Here is a 20,105-nt window from a genome sequence, read left to right as displayed (position 1 = left end):
GCCTGCGGATCATTTCAGGGAGCTGTTAGGAAGCTTGGAGAGATATGATTGTGATGCATGTTGAGATTCACAAAGCCCAAAGCCCAACAAAGACATTCATGCAAGTGCCACTGTAAATACTGGCTTTCATAAGAACCGTAATGATTCTCCTGTTTCATTTCTCACTCTTTCTCTCTCCCTGCTCCCTCGTCATATGTTGATCACCTCTTTTCTATTCAATGGACTCTAATTGCACGCTCGCTTTCTCTCCAGACTCTACTTGCCATGCATTACCCGCTGCCCCCTACCCCCCCTGTTCCGACGAACAACCTCCAACCCGGCCACCCCCATTTCCTCTTTCTCCCTTGATTGATTCTCACCTTTTCCATTCTTGCCGTTCACCTCATTAATGGAGCGCCCGTCTGCTCGTTTCCTATTTTGCCTCTCACTCCTTCCTACATCCCAACCACCCGCCCCTCCTCACTTCCTGTCCTGTCCCCTCCGAAGCGACAGCTGGCTCAGTTTCGTCGTCTCTGGCCAACGTTCTGTAATTAGAAGGGAGCATAATAGAGAGGGTTCCTCATCAGCCGAGGTGGAAAGGGAGGGGAGGACACCATCCATCCCCATCCATCCATCCATCCTTCCATCCATCCATCCATTCATCCATCCATCCTTGAGTTTAATCAGTGGGACACAATAGGATGTTACCTGGTCCCAGGCGCAGCAGCTGGAGAGAGGCAGCGATGCTGTGACAAACCGTTTGGGGGTGAGGTGACGACCACAGCGCTGGCTCTTTAAGGCCTCATCTTCCTCTATGGTTGTCTCGTTTAATTTGGTCTCCCTGGGAACCAGGGGGAGGGAACCCGTGAAAAATCAAGCTCATTTAGGCGTGTTTATTTATTTATTTACATACGCTTATCCAGCATGTTCTTTTTTATTGGTTTTCCCTCTGAAATCCCAGAGGAATTGCGATATCCGAGTGTGTGAATGTTTGCTTTCATATATTTCATGCCATACAGACATGTATCACATATACATGTCTGTATGTTTGCTGTATGTCATAGAGGGGGTTAATCTGACCCTCAATCAGAAATACGCAGTGGGGGAAAGTAAATAAGTACAGTTTTGAGGTGCTTGTACTTATTTGAGTATTTCAATAATATGCTTCCTTGCTTCAGAGGTAAATATTATACTTTTTATTTCACAACATTTATATGACACTGTTACTCTCCACAGATTAGGATTTTACAAAAAAGATTTATTGCCAGTTTCTTAAATATGATCTATTGTAACAGATTAAATGATGAGTTAATGCCTCACCAATGTTAATTAATCAATATACATAATAATTATTTCTGTGGCCTTATTTATATTTGTACACATTAAGTGTGCACACATGTACATTCTTAGTGTGTGGAAATATGTACACACTTTTTGTCCATTTTCAAATTATACATGATTTAAAAAACTTTAAATCTAATGGTCAGCAAAAATGTAAAGAGCAAAAACCTGCGACTTACTCACAGGCCGCACACAGAGACGCAAAAGTGACAATGACACACTGTCTCAGTCTGTTTTGTCTGGTTGACAGGATCCGTGCACAGAGTGACTGACAAACTGTGGAGCCATGGGCTGCGGGCTGCGTAAGATGAAACCGACGTCGGAGGAGAGCAGTCCGGGGAAGATTTACTCCACCCTGAAGAGACCACAGGTGGAGACCAAGGTGGGCGTGGCCTACACCTACCGCTACCTCGACTTTCTGATCGGCAAAGATGGTAAGTCATCGATTTCTACTGATCTTTTTGAAAGCGGCGCCAAAAAAAATCAGTCACTTTCACTGTTTTTTACTGTGAGCCTGCGAGCACAGAGACCTAACTTGTTTCACCTATAGCTTTCTGTCACAAACCCCAAGCCAGAAATCTCGGCCTAGAAATTCTTGCTATTGATCAGTAATCCCCAAAGCCCCCTTTTGCACATGTGCTGCGGGGTCGTAAAAATCTAAATTACTTCCCCTTCCACATTCACAGTTGAAATGGTATGAATACCTCATATACCTATGCCGTTTTTATGATGCAGCAATATGGCACACCTGCCATTTTGCTGCATCGTACTTCGGCATGATAAGGCAGCAATGTGCCTCACAAGGTTTGCAAGGGCCTGAGCTGCATTGCAATCTACAGCTCTATGCTGTGTGTAGTATTTTATGCAATAATGCTTCCTCCGGTGTGATTAATCTGTCTGCTCCCCCTCTGAAAATGCCATTATACCTGCAAATCCCCAGTAGGAAAACATAACGGATTCAGATGCAGAGGAAATATATCACTCATGTATATGGAATATGGAAAAATTTTCAGCAGGATTTTCATGTATTGATGGAGTGTTAATTAGCACTCGTTCCCTGTATAGCAACAGCCATTGTAATTTATTTTCTGCAATTAGTCAGTCATGCTTTCACATTGTGCTAATGATATAGAATTTTCCAGGCCAATCCAGGCCAAATATCCTGCTGGCGGCCATCAATTATGTATGGTACCAAGTCCAACCCGCCAGCAGGGGATGCAGGCAAAGTAAAGGCCGCCCTGCTGGTTAGAGAGACTGGTCCTCGCCGGCCTATGTTTCAGGGAGTTTCCGTATGCTTCAGAGACTGACCTGACTGGCTCTGTGGTCTGAAACAGCCGGGTGAGCAGAATACCAGTTGACTTTGAAGATGTTGCTGACAGTCAAACAGAATCTGCAGCTCCATGTGCTGTGCATGAAAATATGGAAATGAATCAGTTCCCTTTGCAAAGATAGCATCCCTCCACAGATGCACACACACATACAGAGGAACCCCACTCTTAATTCTGAGGTCTTTATGAGATGAAAGGTGGGCGTTGCTTCCTGAGATGCAAAGACCTAATGACTAAGAGCTAAACTATATGCTCGGGGGCTTTTTTGTTTGCTCGTTACTGGGTACGGAGGAGTATGCATGTGTGTTTTTGCTTTTGTGTTCGAAACGCAAAACGACCTAATTTTCCAATACATAGTTTGCCGAAAGGGTAAGGTTTTTTTTAGATGAGATTTAGAATTTAGATCTGGTTAGGTTAAATCAGGTTAAAATGAGTTTGGACTAGGATTAGGGTGGGTCACGTTTAATTAGGATAGGGTAGAGTTAAGATAGGTTAGTTTAAGTTAAACCAAACAATAATCCTTTATCGCGCAGATTGTGGCTACTTTTTAAAATATAATTCTAGAGACTGTGAAAAAATGTGACAAAGTTAGAGATGTCCCTGGTAGAGATGAACCTACAAAGAATTTTCACCTGGATCTGCAGCTCAACTCGATATGGAGCTTTATGGCAAGTTTCAGTTTGCTACAAAACTTAACTGTTTTAGTTCACTCTCACCGCTCCCATGTCGTTGTTCTCAGCCACAGCAGGCAGCTGTTTCCAGTGATAAAACTCTGAAAACTCACTGCTCACCACCTGCTCAATGCCAAACATAGTGAATATGAACATAGTGGAGCATTCAGCAGCTAAAGAGTCAGATATTTTTCTCAGAAGCTGGTAGAGACCAAAAACAGAGCTAAAAGAAAATGAATATTAGACCAAAAAGGATCAGGTGGACAGAGACACAACTCCAGATCAATGATAACATTACCACATAACTGCTGAATTTGTAAATAAGATAGTGTTTGCTTGTTCTTAAAACAACAAATACTCCTGATGCTGTTAGTTATTATGGAAAGTCATTTTGCAAATGCCCCAAAAAGCAGAATCCTTTCCCATGCTTACACTGATTATAATCAAAATATTAGATTGCCTGTAAACACACTGAGCTCCATCCTTCTACCAGGAGCAGGGAGCTTTCAAATATATTGATTTACAAAGTAGAGTACCAAGTCATCTGCTCACTTTTAGACTCTAAGCAGCCGATAGCTGCTTAGAAGACACACATCAGCACTGGAGTAAAGGTCAGGGTTAGTTTAAGATTAGGTTTAGAATTAGGATTAAATTAAGGTTAAATATGTAATGGAGGTCATTAAGGTGAAGGTGAGCAAATGGGAAACTAATGTGCTCTGGGAAGACTCTGTGTGTGTTTGTGTATGTGTTTGCTCCGGGCCAGGGAGGAGTCAGGGAGCTATATAAAGCTATCACTCTGCTATTTCTGCTCGTGACAGTTATAGCTGAAATGATGTTGGGAGGGGAGTTTGGTGGCGGTGGTGGGAGTGGTGGGGTGGGGGGAGGGGTACGGGAAGCCAGGAGATGTAGTGTGCGGTGTGTTCAGCCTGACAGTTGATTAGTCTCCATTAGTTTGTCAGGCTGACTGCACTGGATGGATGAAGGAGCCCGAGAACGTGGGTGTCTGTGGGCCAGGCGGGCTTTTCCATCCTCTCTCGTACGGGCTGGGGTGGTGAGGGGGTGAGGGGGATGGTGGGGAGGTGCTGGGTGGACGGGTGCCTCCCTTTTGTTGAACTGTTAGTGTGTGTGTCTTTGGCTTGTGGCCACATTATTATCTTCAAGTATGTTCTGTAATGGTGGGGGTTGGTACTTACTGTAATCAGTTTCCTGTCGCTCTGTCTCTCTGTCACTGTCAGTACGCCTCTGTCTATGTTTCTCTGTTGTTCATCTCTGAAAATCTGTGTGTGTGTGTGTGTGTGTGTGTGTGTGTGTGTGTGTGTGTGTGTGTGTGTGTGTGTGTGTGTGTGTGTGTGTGTGCGTGTGTGCGTGCGCGTGGGCCTGCGTGTTTCTGCCTGTTCCCCATAAGAGAAAAGTGAATCCACAGTGGCTGAATCATTTCACTGCGTCAGCAGATTTTCGGGTTAAAGGGTCTGCCTCCTCCTCATGGCTGTAATTACCTTGTACCAGGTATGTAAGTGTAGGTAATGTTTCACGTGCGCTGGCCGCTTTCGACAGATTCAAAGATTATGAATATGAAAATAGTCTCCGCTAAAACCGTGGGGCGTGCGCATAAAAACAGATACTTGAAGTGTGAGTTGCAAAAAAAAAAAAAAAAATCAGTGATCATTTTTTACTTTTCACAAAAATTGTCCGTTGTGTTACTTGAAAATTAACTAGCTGCTCTACTTGTTCCTTAATGCATTCCTTATAAAACATTAGCGAAGCTGACTTTGCTGACTGTGTTTACATCCATGTTCTTCCTTCTTTCCTTTGGCTGGCACATGGCTACTTTTCTTGGCGTTTTACCGCCACCTGTCTGTCAGTGAAATAGTGTGAAAACCGTTAGCAGGAATGCTTATCGTGTCACCTGCTTCTTCATGCACATGCAGAACAAACAGACAGAAGGGAACCCCTTCATCAAACCATTGCACTGTAGTGCTACTGGTGGTCAAAAAGACAAGACCACGTAACTTTTGAAAGAATAAATAACGCAATCTACCTCTCACAAATTAAAAGTTGAATTCCTAAGCAATTAAACCGACCCTTTTGCTGCAGCCTTACTTGGTCTGATATGAACAGTAGTCCATGGTGGCTAACGTTAGCAAACTTTAGACAGATTTAGCCTGTCATTCTGCCGACATGGCCCTTCTCCACTTGTGTTATTGTTACACTACGTTTTAGCATGTCACTAAGCAGATGTTTGTTGTTTCATGTTTGTGGTCCCATGTCACTCTCTCTCTCTGTCAGCTCACCTAATTGTGGTCTATTTAAAGTAACCAAGTCAAGAGAATCCAGGAAAATTAAGGGGAAATTCAATGTGCCAGTATCCTGTAAGTACCACTTGTGACCACAGTGGCCAATATTCAACGCAGTGTCATTTTAACTTTTATGTTACACGCTAAAATGATCATGCTGCTTGTATTCTCTAGGAATTGTGATTGTATAAGGACTTTAAAATTGATTTTAAAGTCAGATGCAAATTCAGATCTTGCTGGTAGCTATATTTTGTTTGCTTGACTCCCAGCTCAGATATCTTTGCCTTTTTTTAAAATCACGTTTTGAGATCCAGATGAGGAAAAATGAAGATTTTCATGTGACAACTTATCTCGTGCAACTGAAACAGTCATGTCATATTTTATTATGATTACATTAATGAATTACTTCACAAAAAAATCCTCCATGTTTTATTGATCCTGTAAGACAGTTTGCAGCATCCAAAACAATTGTCACATGCAAAATAAAAGCGACCGTGAGAGGAATTTTTTTATTTTGATAACCTCTAATTCAGGAACTATCAACTATCTTTCGTAAGAAAAATTTCGTACAATGAGCAAAAGCCTAAAATAATGTACTAGAAGCAGCAGAAGCAGCAGGAAACATGTTCTGCAACAGCATGTTTAACTTGGGACAAAATTAAGGCCCAACTTTTGCTTCCCCTTCACCTCTCTCTTCTTGGGAAATACAGTATGCCCTCGTGTTGTTGAGTTCACTTCACTCTGACCATTGCACTGTGAATAATGTTTGTAATAATTTCTTGCTACAGTGTTAGATCAGAGCTCTCTGCAACTGCCACCACAATAGCCCCGCAGGCTACTAACCAGCCACCAAACGTACAAAAATAACAAATTGCACTGCAGAAACAGTGATGAAAGGAAGAGTAAATCAGTGGAAAGCTATAGGTATTAAACCTCCCCTGCACTAAATATAAACATCAGCCCACCAATGAGCTGTTGCCTCATGTTGCTGTATCATTTTGGAGCATACACTCAGCTTCACGGACACTCCGCTACCATTCATTCATCTCTGATAGAGCTGCAGAAAAACAAAACGGAGAGTCTGTTCGATATTGAGATCATGACCCCATAGGGAACTGAGAATGCGCTTCACTGTTGGTGTGTTAGACGGTGTGGAAAGAAGCCATTTCATTGTAAACACAAGCACAACAGATTCCGGGATGTGGGGCCCGACTTTTATTTCCCCAAATGTGATTTCGAAAATGTTCAAAAATGTCAGCAGGTATGAACAATTGAAATCACGCTCAGTATGTTGCATCTGCTCGGTAGGAATGTCGCAAATGCTGGAAATATAAAGTTGTCGCCCTTGACATCAAAGCCGGTGAGCAGACAATCGAGGCCTGCACGCACACAGAGGCACAGACACACACCGCTTGATATCATCTTGGTAACTAGACACATCATTTATATGCAAAACCCCCAGAGCCCCGAGTCCCCTTGTTAATATGAGCTGTAGCAGTGGCGGCAGGTGAGTGACACGCGGGAGCAGCCAACCCCCCCCCCTTCACTTCATTCAGATATAAGACTGAGCTGCAGGAGAGGTCAGCACGAACGCCATGCGCCGGAGTGGCTTTCCGAGGGGAGATTAGTCCCTGGATGGCGGGGGAGCTGGAATTTATCCCCTGGCTCCTCAGCTTGAGGGGTGGAATTGAATCGCAGTTATTGAAGGGGAGAATGACATTGAACTGTGAATTCACGGTCATGCGGTTTTTACGTTATATTCCCATTATATTCCCGCTGCCCAGGGTGTGGCTGCGCGGCTCAAATCATAACATGATTGTAAATTAGATGCATGGCGATGTGAGCCGAATGGGAAATGTGCGTCTGAGAATACCGACTTAACAATCCAGACCTCCTTTGGAAGGGGCCTGTCATTGCACACTGAGCACTCCTGATGAAGGTATTCGGTGTGATTACTGCTAAATTGCGGAATCTTCCAGAAAATGTGCATGAAATATGCATCAGCTGCCGTCCGAGCTGACAGTACAAATTCAGACTCGTGTCGCTGTTTCTTGTTTCTGCCTCCATCCACAGTTAGTGGCATACTAAGTGGGCGCTACTTTGTTTCGAGCCGCTCAGGCAGCAAAATGCCACGCCATCGTTTGCCGAGACAAAGATGTCAGAGCAGCATTTTAGGCATGTGACAGAGCCAGAGCTAAGCAGGTTCGATTCGTTAAGCTTCAAGCTCCAGCTGCATCTGCTGACAAAGTTTTCAGCAACAGGAAACGCAGATTTCTGCTCGGTTCCTTCCTCTTTCTCCCTCCCTCCCTCTCGCTCAGCAGTATGTTTAAGATTAGCTTTCCTTGTAATGTTGTGTATTCTGTGCAGACTATTTCCTGTGTCTGAAGGCTTTGTTATTGCAGTAAACTGAACTCTGTGTATGGTGCAGCAGCAAATAAAATTTTCCCTTGCTCAGAGAAATAGTCTCCTCATGATTCGATTCAGGTTGCTCACGCCTGCACAACGAGTGTTTCTCAGCTGGACGCTTATTCTTATTGTGTGAGATGAGAGGTTAGGAATATTAGACGGAGGGTCGGAGGGAAAAACAAACCCCCAGTAAGACCCAGAGAGACACTTTAAAGTTCGGTAAATCTTCAGGGGAATTTGGACGCTAACATAGAATTGTCTGAGATTCCAGTCGCGACTTCACTTTACAAACGATCTTGTTATCACCCATCCCAGTGCTTCGGCAAAGTAACACATCCTGAGGCTCTCTGGGGTTTTTTTTAAGATATGCTTTCTGCATGTGGGTGGGGAACCTGCGTGCGTCATTAGATGAATAAGTGAGCATGAGTGTCTTGAAGAGATAGGAAATGAGGGGCGAAAGATATAAACCAAGATAGAGACTGCGTGTGGTGTGTATGGCTCGTTTGAGTGTATGTACACATGTAGTTGGGTGACATGTCTTTTTAGTCTCGGATCCTCCGTGTCTGGGTCTGTGTTGGTGTATCTTGTGTTGAGGTGTGTTTGTACACCTCTGCGTTTCATCCAGGCTGTCTGCTTATTGCATCTTCTAACGTGACCTCCGCTGTTTTCCAGCCCGCCTGACAGACAATACGCCTGAGCACCCCCTCATAGCTTTATTGGCTCTTATTGCCCTCTCACTCAGATCCAATATGCCAGTATTGATTGTGTTGAAATGCAATCAGGGTCTCCGCAGCCGAGGAGCAAACAATCTAAATTTAACAAAACACCTCCGCCGGCCTTCAGCCGGGCTCTGATAGCACCTCCCAGAGAGGAACACATGTATTTATGTGTGGAGAGAAATGGAGGATCTTTCACACAGTCACGGCTATTGTTAGACACTCGCCTAAGAGGCCTGTGAGGCTGCACAAGCAGAATGTGCAGGAAGTGACCTCAGCCTTGACCTCACTTCCTGCTAAGCGCGGTGGTTACAGCATGTTGTCAAAACAAAAGTTTTTGGGGTTAAACATCAGACCTCAGATTTTACTTAGCAGACAAACTTTTACACCTTGAAGTATCTAAAATATAATTAATCCGTGCAATAAAACAGGCTTGAGTTTAGCTTGAGGGAAATGTATACTTGACATTCCTTCAGGGTTTGTGAGATGAGTTTATGACCCAAAAGGTTAGATCATTTTCCTCTGCTAAAAAAGGAACCTTGTGATCGCTCTGCTTAACTGAAAACAATCATCAAAATCTGAGTTATGAGTTTTATCTTAACGGAGAGTATTTGCACAGTTTCGAAGCACAATCTCAGCATTTCCAGCCTTTTTCTTGAGAGGAAAAATTGCTGGGAATACTGTGAATAACTATGATTTGCCAGCTTTTTAATGAAATTCTCTGCTCCCATTGTTCAAAGTTATAAACTGCTCCTGTTGTTAAACTCTTTGTCCTTTCCAAATAAACTTACACACACTTGGGATAAGCTACATTTTTTATTAAGGTGTTAGATATCTATGTGTTTTAAAATGTCATGGCAAATGGACCGCACTTATATAGCGCTTTTCAACCACTTTTCTTATCAACTGCTCAAAGTGCTGAACACACATTCATACAGCGCTCTTTTCTATACATACATACATACATACACGCACACACACGCAATTTTCGGTTCAGTATCTTGCCCAAGGACACTCGGACATGCAGAGTGAAGGAACCGGGGATCGAACCACCGACCATCCGGCTAGCGGACGACCCGCTCTACCTCCTGAGCCACAGCTGCCCTCGCAGGCCGCCATGAATGCGTTCATTTTCTTTCATGAATTTCGTTTTGGGAAACACGTCGCTAACCCGAACTCAAGCACTTACCAAAAAAACAGAACCTTTTTGTTCTAAAAAATACAACAGCTTTGTAAACAAAAAAGACTTATGGCATTAATAGTTTCCCTTTTTTTTTTCTTTTTTTTAAAATCGCTGCCAACAATCATTTTGTTAGATTAGGTGTCATTTTTCAGCAGCAGTTATCTATAAGTTAAATGAAAGTCTTCATTTTTCTAAAGTGATAAACAATGACAACAAAACAAAGGTTTGTTTAGATGAGGTTTTAGGGCCTGCACAGGAGCTTTTCCATTATGACTGGAGATAACACAGCACAGCTTATGTTTGGTATTAGCTTTGCATGTTGTGGTTGTCCCCCTCAGTGAGGACAACCACATATTTTAATAAAACTGTAATTAAGGGGCATCAGATCATCAAATGATAAGTAGAGCCAATGAGTGATTCTTGCATGGATTGGAAATAGCAGAATCCTCATCTTCTATTATTAAATGATCTTGTTTTCCCTTTAATGTCTTGGCTTAGTCTGTTTCTGCGAGTGTTGATTCTCATGCATAGACCAGAGACCATGAAACAGTCATTTAGAGATATCCAAACTATCCTTTCGCAGACAGTTGTCTTTCTCCTTGTGCCAGAACTATTCCTCCTCCTATTAACCAGCTCCAGCTGAGACTTTCAAACTTTCTGAAGTTGTTTGAACCCTTCTCAGCGGACGTGTTGGGGAGGTGGAAGCTTGGACGCTTTTCAAAAGCATATTTGAAGTTCCCTCTCATTAGAATGAACAGGCAAAAGCAGTGTGCCTCCTTCTGCTACACCACCCATTGCTAGACCGTTCTTCCTCAGGAATCAGCCCTCCGATGAGACCCACAGGACTCACGGCATCAATAAGTGAAAAACACAGCTGTTTTATTTCAGTGTATTCCAAAAATGGGGTGAGAAATTAATGGAAAATGTTTATTGAGCAAAGCTGACTTGGCTCTTTCACTTTTAGACAACACTGTGAGTCATACATCAGCTAGCTGTGTATACTCGAAGACTTTACTTGCGATTTCATTCTCGCAAGCATGGACTAACAAATGGCCCGCAGCTGTTGTCAAACGGGAATGGAGACACTTCAGACCTGTTTGTGTTTTCAACCCATCACATCAAGGGATGGCATTCAAAAATAGGGTGCTGATTGGGGTCGATGCATGCGCACGTTACACTTTGATTGCACTTAGACCCACGTGAGCTGCAGAGAGCAATTTGTCAGCTTGATGAATTTGCAGTCATGGAAGAGAGATGAGGGGGAAGCAATCAGAGTTCAGCGTCCCCAGCTGCAACATGGATGTATAATTCTCTGTTCTCCTGTGACGAATGGTGATACCACCCTGATTAGTCAGAGTTTATACTGCATGATGATACGTGTAAACACACTGTGCAGAAGCAATCACCTGCTGTTGAATTAAAATGCACTGATCACCTGTATGCAGTTGTACCAAAAGGACATTTAAGGTCATTTTTTACAGATTTTTCACCATAAGATAACTGCATTTCAAAAAGGAAAAAAAATGGGTTTTGCAAATTTTCATCTGGGTTTTATGTCCACATGCACCCAAAAGTTATGTTTCCTACCACAAAAAAATGCTAATCACCATGGTTTACAGCAACTTGCACTAAGCACAACTTTGAAAATCTCAGAGGAAAAGAAAATAATTCTAATTATGCTCCTTTAAATCCCTGGAACTCATAGTGTATATTATATATATATATATATATATATATATATATATATATATATATAGAGAGAGAGGGAGTTCTAAGTATGCTTTACAAACTAGTGTTCATCCATTTGCAGGTTCCATTTTTGCTTTGTTTCACACGTGCATTATGAATTGAACTTTCTGAGCTATGAAAATGTGACGCAGCCATTTGTGTGCTTCTCTTTTGTTGTTCTACTGTTATAAGCATAGACAAAAGACAGAGACAGGTGTCACGGAAGCACAGTAGGTGGTTAATTATGAAACAGATATCGCACATGTACACTCACTCTGTCATAATTACACGTCCGTCTCATATTTCACTCGGGTGCCTGGCTCTTTGGGTCCACCATTGTTCCCGAGGATTCAAGTGACAGTGGTGGGATGCATGTTTGTATAGAGAGAGGCCACCTGTTGCTCAGCGGGGTCCCCATCTGGAGGGAGATTAAGGTGCAGGTGTGGTGGGGGGTGTCTATAATTTAACTTAATTACTTCTGAAGAGACTGGGTGATGGATTAGCGCAGTGTTTTTATTAGCATACGCTCGGTCTCTGGTTCCCCACGGCCCTCCAGTGCAGCCCGGTGAAGCTCTCAATTGTCGAAAACCATCCATCCATATTCCTCCAGCACAAAATCTGAATTAAGATTGGATGATATATTTTTTTGTTGGCATGTGAGGCAGAAATGAACTTACTTTAGCCATGCTAGAGGCGTGGCTCTAAGTTTGGCAAATGTTGGTTAATCAGTCTCCCACTTTGGTTTAAACCATTGATGTCATCCACATCTAGTGTGATAGAGTTTTTTTTCTACACTTGCCAAATAGATTCCATTGTCATACGTAATTTACTGAATTTCTCTTGTGTCCTACGGTTAGCACAGAACAGGTGTCACCTGACTTTACAGAGACGCTAACCTTCAAAGAGTCGAATCAGCTTGAACTTCAAATGGAGTTTGACTTTCATTTGAAGGTTAAAGCATGATTAAACAATTCAAGCTTGTTCTTACAGCTGAAAAGCTGAATTCAAAAGCAGGGAAACCCACCCTGGCTCAGTTCAGTTTGGATTTACTACTAAAGCCTTACTTGTTCCTGTAGCTTATGGTGCTGACTTTACACGGACTTTATTTATGCTGAGGTGACGTTAAGACCTAATCTCTGTACAAAGCACAATGTAAATTGCTTGGTTTCAGATGGAAGGACCCCAAACCTCTGCCTTTTTGTGTTTCAGTTGCAATTTCAATACACTGTGGCACAGGTGGTGCATTTGTTTTTGCATTAAACTTCTGGACAGAGAATGTGTCATAAGACAAAACAGGATTTTGTAATTGCTAGAGCTCATCATGAACAATAACTCTATTTACATTATAACTACCTGCTTTAATAGTAGATATTTTGTAGCAATAAGCAACAGCTATCTTAATTGTTGGCATATCAACACGATACACTGTGTGTCTCTGCTTAGACCGTGCAAACTGATCCCTACCTCTCACACTCTCCTCCACTGCCGAACACAGAGTTATTACAACACTAACAAAGATAATGATGGCTTAGGTGTGGAGGTGGGCCATAACCCGAATAACCGAGATACACTAGATATTTCACAGTCAAGCCCTATTCTGAAAGCTGGCAGATGTGGAACAAAAGAAGATAATCCTGAGTTTAGTCTTGGGATTGAGTGTTTAGAGGCTCCAGGCAGAACAGGTCCAGATACCGACTTTAAACTGCTGTGCTCTGCAACAAACAGGTCACCAGAGCCCCTTGAACAGTTTCACAGTCAAGAGCAATTTGCAAGCCTGGAACGATTTCACACTTTGTTGTTATTTTTAGGCTGACTCCTCATCTTGTAAGTGTGGAACAGACTGGCTAATGGTTGGTGGAGCCTTTAAAAAGAGAAACATGTTTAGTGTTATACTGAGGTTTGTGGGAGCCTTTGATCTGATGTGCAGTGGCATTTTTTTGCCCTTTTCGGGCGGAGTTTCATTGACCTATGTTCATTGACTAGTAAACACTCTGCACTCTGTCCCCAAGCAGTTCATCTGCTGCACTTTGATTGCTGAGGCTTTTCCATTATTGGTGTTTTATTTTTTTTTGTTGGTGCTATGGTTTGTGTGGGATTGGCAATCGCTTTTGCCGCTGCCAACGTAGTATCGACAGCATACAACTCTGGAGCTTTCTCATCAAAAGACAGCGAATAGTAGTTTTTTTTCCCTGCAAACATATTTGACAACTTGATGGAAATAAAATACACAGGAATTAAACACACACTTATTTCTGAGTTCATTAATGTATGAACTACCTCGGGCATTTTTACCGTACCAAATACCCTTTTTTCAGTTTTTATTGTCCACACGCTCAACAATTAAGCATCACAAGCACAGAGAGGATTTTAGGTATAGCTACCACCCCATGTAGGAAAAGTCTGGGTTAGATGTCGGGGAAGAGGGGGAGTGTTACATGTGAGCTATCACATGTACAAGTTCCCAGATGTTTTCCTTGAATCTAGATCACAACGTATCCAGCAGTAAATTTTGATGTCCCAAAGCTGCCTTTGACACTCCCGCTCCCGCCCACCCACGCCTCCACTCGGCGCGCTGTCGCTGAACTTCTCCCAGCCAGGTATTTTGGAAAAGCTTTCCGCCAGCAGAGCTTCCGAAGCGACATGTCAGGTTCCTCTCCAGTCAGGACTGTGGTATTAATTGCGGAGGCAAGCTCAGCTCTCACTGCAGACATTTCAACGGGTGAACTGGAGGAATGTCAAGGGGCTTCGGGCTGAGTTTTCCTAACTAAGTGTGTGTGTCCATCCAAGGGTGCTTCACTGTTTTTTTGGGGTTTTTTTTCAAAGCCTCTATCCCTGTGTTGACTTTAAGCACACATACACAGGATTACATCAGTCCCCGCCAGCGAACAGTGATGAAGTCACTTTATTCAAGTAATGTACTTAAGTACAAGTACTTCAGAATTATATTTTATGTTAATGTTAATGCTCTTTAACTCTACTCCACTACATTTATTAGTAAGCTGTAGTTACTATTTCTTTACGGATACAATGCATTATCATATGGTACATTAAACTACAGTGTAAACTGTATAACAGCATACACCATGACGATGCTGCATACCCCTTAATTCATCAGGAATAACAATCTCTTCATATATTAGAAAATATAAAAACAATAATAATATAAGGTAATAATATAAGGTGGCTATTCCACCTGCACAATAACTGCTTTTAGGTTTGAAATGGAATGGTAAATGGACTGCATTTTGTATTGTGCTTCTATCCAAAGCACTTTACGAGTTTACCTCTCTCACACACACACACACGCACATTTCCAGACTAATGTTGAGCTACCATGCAAGGCACTGGCCTGACCATCGGGAGCAATTTCGGTTTCAGTGTTTTGCTCAAGAACACCAGGGAACAAACCACCAGACCTGCAATGACCCAAAATCGCCACTCTACCTGCTGAGGCACAGATATGTTGGTTACATCTTGCGGATATTTCCTCTGTATTTCTAAAAGGAATTTCAGGCAGCGAATGGTTGCTGCCACAGCCTCCATTGTTTCCAATAATAACGAACACAGTGGCACCCATGTCTCAAGGGTGGGCGACAGCGCGAAGGAGCGAATGAGCATGACGCAGGTGCTAATTTATACACCTTTTTAGTTTACACACCTCTTTTGGAGCAGTGAACATTTCAGTCAACAAAATCAGAGAAACATCAGCTTCCAAGTTTGATTATCTGGTCTGGGTCAGTCGTTTATGATTTTTCTTTGGTACCCTTCTATTTAAATCGTGTCATATTGCAAACCATTTCCACTATTTTTAGCTACAACTCTCTCTATTTGGCTATGTGATGAGATTAGAGTGGGATTGCTGGGTGGCAGACGCCGTGGTAAGTGCTCACTGTCTAAAAGCACCTTTACTTTTACTTTTTACATTCAGGAACTGAGTACTTCTTCGATCCTGACAACATGCACATCTGACATAACAGTCACCTTTTTAAATAATCTTCATTGGCATTCTATGTTAAAAAGATCTCAAAATGTTTCTGAATTTATAAAAAACACTCATGAACTAACTTGTGATTTTTTTTTCTCTCCATCACCCAACTCCGTTTTTTGCCTGAAAGGTGACAACAACCACAACAACACCAGTTGTTTGCCGTGGTTGCAGTCTTCAGAGTACAGAGCAAATTATGCACCACAATCAACAGCACAAAGCATCTAATGGCAGACCCACAGTGCCACCAAAACATCCCAAGCCTGTCAGAGAGCTTAATCATCATAGAGACCCATGTTTTAATTTTCAAATTTGCACTCCTTTGCAATGCTAATGGCAGAAGTACCCCCCAATCAAGTCGGCATGTCTCGGCAGAAAGCGCTTCAAATGTGATTTTCGGCAGGAGGCTAATGTCAGGGTGTACTGTACGGAAAAAGCCCGTAACTTGTAGTTAGCAGAGAACTGGGAGTGAGAGCGCTGTGCGGCACCTGAGCGCAAGGCTGTTGAAAACAAAGCAGTGGAGCCGTTGTGGGCTTTGATCAACAACCTGCTCATTTACCACAGCTTGTCTCTCAAGCGGCGTCTCCAGGCAACTGAGGGCTGACGGCGGAGGAGGCGGCGTTGCGCGGACAAAACGCACTCGGGAGGCCTCCTGTCAGCCCGAAGACTGGTGATGGAGGCATACGTAAATTCCTGAGAGAAAGGGAGACAGAGAATGGCACAGATACAGACCTTTTTTTTCCTGTCTATATATAAACCTTTTTACTGGCTGAACAAATTACAGGTAGTTTTCCCCCATCAAGACATCCGGCGCCTTTTCATTTAGCCGTGCACCTTCCAAATACAGTCATTTAGCGGGGGGAACAGTAGATGACTGACTTGATTTTCTCCCCATCTCCAGTAAAAGCTTCCACTGTAGCTCTGGACACAGATTGAGAGATGCATATGTATTTAGAATTTTTTTTCCAAGCAGCCTTAAACGCTCTGTCTAGACAAAGAGAAAGCAATTACATTAGCATTTAGCTGGCTATCAAGGCTATTTGTTTTTATATTCATAAACCCAGAAAAGCTCTGCTGTGGGCTCTTACTCAGTAACGCCCTTCAGACTCACTCAGTTACGGACATTAAGACCTAGGAGCTGCCCAGTTCAACCACAGTCTGGTGCCAGTCAGCAGCTCCATCAAAGCAGTCGGCCGTTAAGCACCTTGCTCAAGGGCATCTGAACAGGAGTTGTTGAAGGATCAAAAAAGCGTGTCTCATTCGCTTCCCGTGTCCAGATTTTTCTCGCTCCTACAGTCACGAGTTTGCTTTTTGAATTTCTGCCTTGGGGCATATGCTTCACCAATTTGCTGGTTTTTTACGTTTGGAACCTGACCTTTGGTGCCCATTACCACAATGACAACATTCCCTAAGCTAGCAATGTGAATATTTGAGATTGATGGTGGTAGGAATTAGCGGCCTATATTCCAAAAAATAAAATATATACCAGTTCAAATATAAATACGTCAGATTTGTCATTCTCAAACAAGCGTGTTCATTAAAACAAGAGTGAAAGCTGCTACACTCACACATCTTGATTTTTTCCATTCTGTCAATGATTTCGTTAGAGCAGGCGTCTATTTCTCGGGTGCTATTCTGAAAAATCGTGATTCAGTTTTAATTGTTTTCTGTTTAACATTCACAGTTGAACTGGTTTAATAAAAGCATTTCGTGGCAGCGGGTTTCGACCCCTGGCAGCAGTTCAGTCCTACATTAACGGCACAGCAAGTGTCATCATGTCTGCCTGCGGCATCAGTGAACAGGAGCAGACTGTAATGCTTTACATGCAGGTGTGATCCGATCAGTCCGAGTGTTACTGTGAGAACGTGAGGCGGGAGGGCGCGGGAGGTGTGAAGGCACAGGGAGAGTGCGCATGTCGAGTCTGTGTTTGTGCAAGGAATTGGGCTGTATTATATAATATAATTTAATTTCAATTACTGCAACTCAAATGTACAGTATTTGGTTTGTGGACATGGTGCATCTCATTTGCAGGGAAAACAATCGGGGCAGAACTGTTTAAAAGACTTTTTGTTACCTCTAAACCTCTCACTCATTGCAAATGTCGACATACTATATCACTTGCTACAGGAGTTTTTATTCATCTCTATTTATGTTCATTTTGATGATTTTATGACAATAAATTAGTGATTTGCTTGATGTAATAGTAGCAGCGGTGCAGGAATTACTTTTACCCTGGTTAACAGGAAGCATCTATGAACCTTGATTAAAATTTATTTATTTTACTTTTTCCACCGTCTGACAACAGCAACATATGTACATTAGAACAACAACTACATTGTGAATTGGCTGCATTAAAAACACAGTTTAAGTGATCACAGAGAGCACGAGGGGATAGAACAGAGGTTTATTCAGCTGAGACTCAGCTGAGTATCTGGGCAGTGTCTGTCCAGCTCCGTACCATGTGTTGGGCTGTGATGCAAAGCTTTGTTGTTCGCCAAATGAAAGCGGAGGAGGGGCAAAAGTAACTGCTTCAGTGTGGATGGAGATCTTTGTGAAAATGACTTGAAAATGCAAGCGTGGATATCTCGTTTTCACAACTAAAAAAAAAAACATTGTAAGATTTAGCTGGCGTAGTGAGGATGTGGTCTGAGGGACCAACCAAGCAACTGAGTGACTGAATAAATATATGTCTGTGTAAATCAGGGAGAAAGTGAGCAGGCGAGCGAGCAAGTGAATGAGTACAACTGCAGTCATTAGGTGGAAGTAGCAAGTGCAAGTGTGTGAAAGTGTGCGTGTGTGCCATTGAGTGAATGAGTGATTAAGCGTATGAGTAAGTAAATACAGTATGTGTGTGTGAGTAAGGGGGGGCACCAGCAGGCCCAGTGACTTTCCCTGTGACTCATTAGGTGGGTAATTAAGGCACAAAGCTCTGGCCCCAGGGCTCCACCGAACTGCACTCTGAGCACCGACTGCTAATGACGCCATCCTGGACCTCAGAGAGAGAGAGAGAGAGAGAGAGAGAGAGAGAGAGAGGGGCATAGATTGGTTCACACAGTAGGTGCCCGAGTGCTTCTGAAAAGACACAGGGGTCGATACTGTTCACACCCTGCAGGGATATAATGGACAGTCAGATCAACTAAACTCTGTTTCTATCTGCAGAATAATGTAGAGTATACTCACCTTTGTAATTTAAACAATGACATGTAAGACAGATTTATGAAATGTTATTTACCCCAAAGAATCATGTGCTGTATGTTGTAGGAGAGTTGGGTTCATTAGGAGGTGCACATTAAATTGGCAAAATTACAATAATTCCCAAATCTCAATTTGTATCGTCACCAGACCAGAATTCTAAAAAGAAATTTACAACCTAATCTCCATGTCCTCTTTGCTGGACTGCTGTAATCAACACTGTTGATCTTAAGGTGGAATTTCATCCTGCAGGAGACACATGGAAATATTGAAATATTGAACATTTAAAACAAAAAACAAAAAAAAAAAAGTAACACTGTTGTAGTTACAGTAGAGCTGGGAGATAACTTATTATCTAAGATTTAATATTGAATAGGATTTGGTTCTAATAATCAAGGTATACTGTGTCGAACACTGAGTCTATTCCAGATCTTAAAGGCTGTAAAATGACATAATTTTCTGATCTTATTTGAGGATTATAGCTCAGTGAAATGAACAATGAATCATTCTACTTGCTTTGGTCATCATATTCATATTACAGATTATAGGTGTTTCCTATACCACCAATCATGGTCCCACATTATTTATCATTAAATGGTATTCTGATATCAAAAATCACAAATGTTCTCCCTATAAATGGTTACTCAATAGAATTTCCATATAATGTACTATATCACAATATATATTGCCATTGTGATATAACACATACATATGCCACATATGCCATAATAAAAGATTTGTATCCATTTTAGCCTTGTATGATGCTTAAATTTCAATCACAATGCTACAGTAGCACACCTGGGATTTTAGCCACACTAGCGGCTGTTGGTCACCGCTTTGCTCCAGACTATAAAATCCATGCACCTATCAGATGAACTGCCATGAAACTAGCATGTTTTCCCAAAAGGCTTCATCTCCTGACTTTTCCTTCCAGGGCCATTAACAGGTTAAAATTTTGACTTTGTCAGAAACCTTGATTTATGGCCAGATACACGAAACCAATGGCAGTGTTCAGTAATTATAATTAGCAGTGTTCGGTAACAATTAGCAAAAGTTAGCATGCCAGTAGGCTAAAATTAAGATGGTGAACATTTTAATTATACCACCAGGTAAACATCAGCATGTTAGTATTGTCATATGAGCATGTGATCATGCTGATGGTTGCATTTTTGCTCAAGAGCACTAGTGTACATAAGTACAGCCTCACAGAGCCACTAGTGTGGCTGGAGACTCCCTCGTTGGACTGTGTGCGGGGTTGTGATGGGGTTTTTTTTTTTTTTTT

The 20,105-nt window shown here is 42.3% G+C and overlaps 1 protein-coding gene across 2 annotated transcripts in view; it reads left to right on the top strand.

Annotated features, from left to right (window-relative positions):
• LOC120784209 (raftlin-like) overlaps positions 1 to 20,105 on the top strand; it is a 97,120-nt gene that overhangs the window by 10,333 nt on the left and 66,682 nt on the right. For both annotated transcript variants that reach the window (XM_040117798.1, XM_040117796.1), the window contains exon 2: positions 1,571 to 1,754. In XM_040117798.1, the coding sequence (XP_039973732.1) occupies positions 1,607 to 1,754 (148 nt within the window). In that variant the 5' untranslated portion in view covers positions 1,571 to 1,606. The remainder of the gene's footprint in view (positions 1 to 1,570; positions 1,755 to 20,105) is intronic.

The sequence above is a fragment of the Xiphias gladius genome, chromosome 22 (genome assembly GCF_016859285.1).
Source record: "Xiphias gladius isolate SHS-SW01 ecotype Sanya breed wild chromosome 22, ASM1685928v1, whole genome shotgun sequence".
Lineage (NCBI taxonomy): Eukaryota > Metazoa > Chordata > Actinopteri > Istiophoriformes > Xiphiidae > Xiphias > Xiphias gladius.
The sequence above is the reverse complement of the archived record's forward strand: the minus strand, read 5'-3'. Positions and strand labels throughout refer to the sequence as shown.